Source organism: Haplochromis burtoni, unplaced genomic scaffold, assembly GCF_018398535.1.
Source record: "Haplochromis burtoni strain Fernald_Lab_line unplaced genomic scaffold, NCSU_Asbu1 Contig_48, whole genome shotgun sequence".
Taxonomy (NCBI): domain Eukaryota; kingdom Metazoa; phylum Chordata; class Actinopteri; order Cichliformes; family Cichlidae; genus Haplochromis; species Haplochromis burtoni.
This window is the reverse complement of record NW_024582409.1, coordinates 1372125-1375947: the sequence shown is the minus strand read 5'-3', so window position 1 is coordinate 1375947 and position 3823 is coordinate 1372125. Positions and strand designations below refer to the sequence as shown.

General features: G+C 37.8%; 1 protein-coding gene across 6 annotated transcripts in view; it reads right to left on the bottom strand.

Annotated features, from left to right (window-relative positions):
- Nucleotides 1–3823, bottom strand: part of uggt2 (UDP-glucose glycoprotein glucosyltransferase 2) — a 53732-nt gene that overhangs the window by 24931 nt on the left and 24978 nt on the right. For 4 of the 6 annotated variants that reach the window (XR_006054362.1, XM_005921410.3, XM_005921411.3 and 1 more), the window contains exons 22-23: nucleotides 3254–3463; nucleotides 769–900 (exon numbers count right to left, since the gene is read on the bottom strand). Coding sequence is in view for 5 of the 6 variants with exons in the window: in XM_005921410.3 (XP_005921472.1) it covers nucleotides 769–900; nucleotides 3254–3463 (342 nt within the window). In the remaining variant the exon portion in view is untranslated. The remainder of the gene's footprint in view (nucleotides 1–768; nucleotides 901–3253; nucleotides 3464–3823) is intronic. The other 2 variants (XM_005921412.3, XM_005921414.3) reach the window with 1 other exon arrangement.

Sequence of the window (3823 nt, the reverse complement as noted above, 5' to 3'; positions counted from 1 at the left end):
TCCAGACCACGACAGGTCCCGCATGCCACAGCCGCTCTATCACGTGATGCATACTGCTCCGACGTGCTAACGTTCTGAGGTGAGTTACGGCGTGTTGCAAGTTTTGTGAGGTGCTCGGATTACATTTTTTATTTTTCTCCGATATCCGATCCAGTAATTTAGGTCAGTATCGGACCGATACCGATACGTAATATCGGATCGGTCCATCTCTAATTAATCATGTGATTAATTTTGTGTGATTTTCTAACAATACTTTTGTACTGCTTATTAATTTCCCGTGGTTTTCGGAATCTGTACAAGCTGCATTACTACATTAAGGGAGAGAAGCTTTGAGTTAAAATGAGTTGAACTGTGGCTGGCTACTTGTTCAGACTGTGATCACACACACAGTTTATTTATTTATTGTGTTTCCGATTAGAATATTGGGAAGTTGCTTATGCACACATTTGCTTCCTCCGTGTGTAGCATGACTGCAGGGCTTTTCCTGCTTATAAAATTTTCGAGCACCAAAGAGCTTTGGTTTTTGCCCAGAGAAAAATCACCAGGACTGAGTTTTTATGTAGGTGGGGTTACTTTTACTCATGAGCCTTTACCCATATGCCAAAAAATAACAGCAGAAGTCAGGTTACACAGCCATAAGTATATGTGTTCACTCATAAGTGGCGTGGTTCTTTTAGACCGAGGAAAAACCCTGGATTTTCTGCCATTGATCTGATTGACTGCATCCATTGTCAGTTTTTAACTATGCATAAGCTGGAGCCCACTCACCCTCCCATTGCTGATCACTGCACGCTGTCCAGGATTGAGTTTCAGTACGTCTTGACAGAATAACTGCTGAGTGCGGATAAAATCAACTTCAAGGGTGTTGAATTTTTTCTCAAAGGCATCCATATCCATGCCCTACAGCAGAAAAACAAAAGTTTGTTTACAATGTCAGATAAATTGATTGCATCGCTGGCTGGCTAAGAATATGTGATGTAATCCATAGTTTATGGTCAACTGAAATATCCAATAACGCAGCTGAAAGACATTTCTCTCATTTCAGCCTGTCCAAAAATATAAAGAGTGATGCATTGACATAAAAATGATGTATGTGAGACAAAGAAAATAAAAATTATTCACAGAATCATTGATGCCTCGCATCAGCACAATCACTGCAGTTTTCAAACATAAAATATTTCAGCCAGACCTGTCAGAAATGCACATGTGTGAAAATGAGATTAATCAATTTGTAATTAATATAACAAACTCCTAATTAAACCCCTGCCAGTTTTGTCTATAACAAATTAGGTTTGGGAGTGTGGAGGGTTTGTGGAGTCAGGTTATTAGTTTCTCCAACATTTCTCTCCTCAGGAGAACAGGTGAAATACCAATAATGTCAGCACAATCCAGTCAGCAAGTCTGTCTGGCAGCCAATAATAAACTCATATCCCTTGGCTTTGGGTCTCAAGTCACACTGCTACATCCTACCTATCACCCCATCTCTATTTCCAGCCTATTCTCTCCCAATTGTGAAAGGCTAGTATAACTGAGGGGAACTTCATTATAGTAGGTCCTAAATAAAAAACAAACAAACTACACAATCTACTGCATAACTGATGGTGAATATACTCCATCAGCTGATTTGTTGATTAGTGGCTGAGAATTTGCTTGCGTATGCACAGTCCTTTGTGGGTGGTTACTGCGCATTACAGCATGAAGACGGGAGAATGATTTAGTTCTGCCTTAAAGCAGCAGTGATGGTCAGGCTTGGCTGAAAACATGTGGATCACATAACCAGAAGCTGTGAGCAGTTGGCTATTTATCAGCTTCGGGAGACCATATTTACACCAGCACATTTTAGTTAAAGATTCATAGCGTGTTGCAGTCTTTCAATGGCCTCAGTGACATTTCAAGTGGAACTGACAGTGAGCAGGCTGTTTGCCTGGGTGTCCAAGGAGTGTGGAGTATCATGCGTGCTGTAAATGCATTCCGTGAGTTGATGTTCAGGAGAGAGATAAGAGAATGGGCTCATCAATCACTATTTTCCCTGACTGCGCACTTTTTCTCCTTTTACCTCCATTAAACCATTTACCTAATCAAATATATTATTAAATACTTATCAGTTATATCAGAGCAAAGCAACTTTCTTACCAAGTGATGCACTTGGTATGAAACTGAAGTTTTTTCTTTGGACAAGTAAACTTTGATAAGGTAGCCATGCACAAGATTCAAGTTAATCTAACTTTTGTGTGTCTAAAATAGATAGCGTTCCAACAGTTTTAACTGCTGTCTACTTTATAAATGCACACGGATTGCCAGCATCTTGCCATCAGTCTGAATAAGTCTTTGTCAATAACTCAACTCAATTCAGGTCATATTCTTGTTATATTCCTATAGAACAGGAAGGGTGCTGAACACAAATGTAATAGTTATATGTAATAGTTAACAGGCAGCAAAAGATATATAGATATACAATTTTCAACAATTTATCACAATTATTCCCAGGTTTATTATCAGAGATAGATTGTATGAAACTGCCAATTTGATCCCAGTCGATCACAGACTGATATCCGACTGACTCCATCTTATGCCAAGATTTATGGCCGGTTTTAATGACAGTGTTCCTATGCTTGACAATCTTATTGTGCAACAAAAAAATAACTGCAATAACTTTATCTTACAGAATAAAATAAATATTTGACAAAGATTAACTTTGAGGACATAGTTTCCAGTTAACAAAGGTGACAAATTAAAATGTGCGTTATTGGAGCACTGATAATATTGGAAAATGTTATAAATCACAATATCATATTGTGGGTGAAATATTGCGATAATATAATATCACATGGTGTCTGGTGATTCCCATCTCTACTAAACATCGGCATGAATATAACGCATCCAAAATATATAGATGGGTGGACTGTTGGCAGCTATACATCTAATCTATGTCTAAATTTGGAAATAGTTGGATTAAAACAAACACCTATTTGATCAAATAAAAACGCAAAGTTAAAAAAAAAAGGAGCAGTGAAAAAAAACAAGCTCTTATATTAGATTTTCCTCTTTCAAGGTTTGCCACCTTCAAGGTAAAAGTCAAATCATGTGGTTACAATATGATTTAAAGTAGTGATTCTAATATAAAAGAATATATATATATATAAAGTCCAAACAAAATATGTGTAGTCTGAAAAGAAAAGAAAAGAAAAGAAAAGAAAAGAAAAGAAAAGAAAAGAAAAGAAAAGAAAAGAGCATTCTTTAATCCCCTCTTTACCTGCATCAGTAAGTCTTTCATCTTGGTCCCCTGCTGGAGGAGCTGGCTGCTCTCCTCTTTTAGGAGTTTATGCACAAACTCTGCTGCAGCCTTATTCTTCTGGGTGAGGAGAGAGGCCCAGATAGCCCTGTACAGCACAGTGTTATCGTCGTAGGGTTTTTCACTGGGGTTATCTATCACCCCCACACGCACTCCAGGACTGGCCTTCTGCTTGCACACACACACGCACACACACATAAACATAACGGCACTATAATTCACAGTAATAGCAGACATGCTCATATATCCAGCTACCACATATGTCACTGATAAAGAGCTCTCAAAAAATAGTGCTTTAAAGTAAAGATCTCACCTTTTCAACCTAATCTACTACTAATGATCTCTAAATGACAAAAAGAACATTTGCTTTATTACGTTATTCATCTGTAGAATATCACCACAACATATTTCAGTTAAGACGAATCTACACTGATGATTTTGTGAGAGCACACAGCAGAAAATGACATTTTTGTGTGGATGCCTTAATAGGCATCCACACTATTGAGATCCTGTTTCTCTTTATTCTTTATT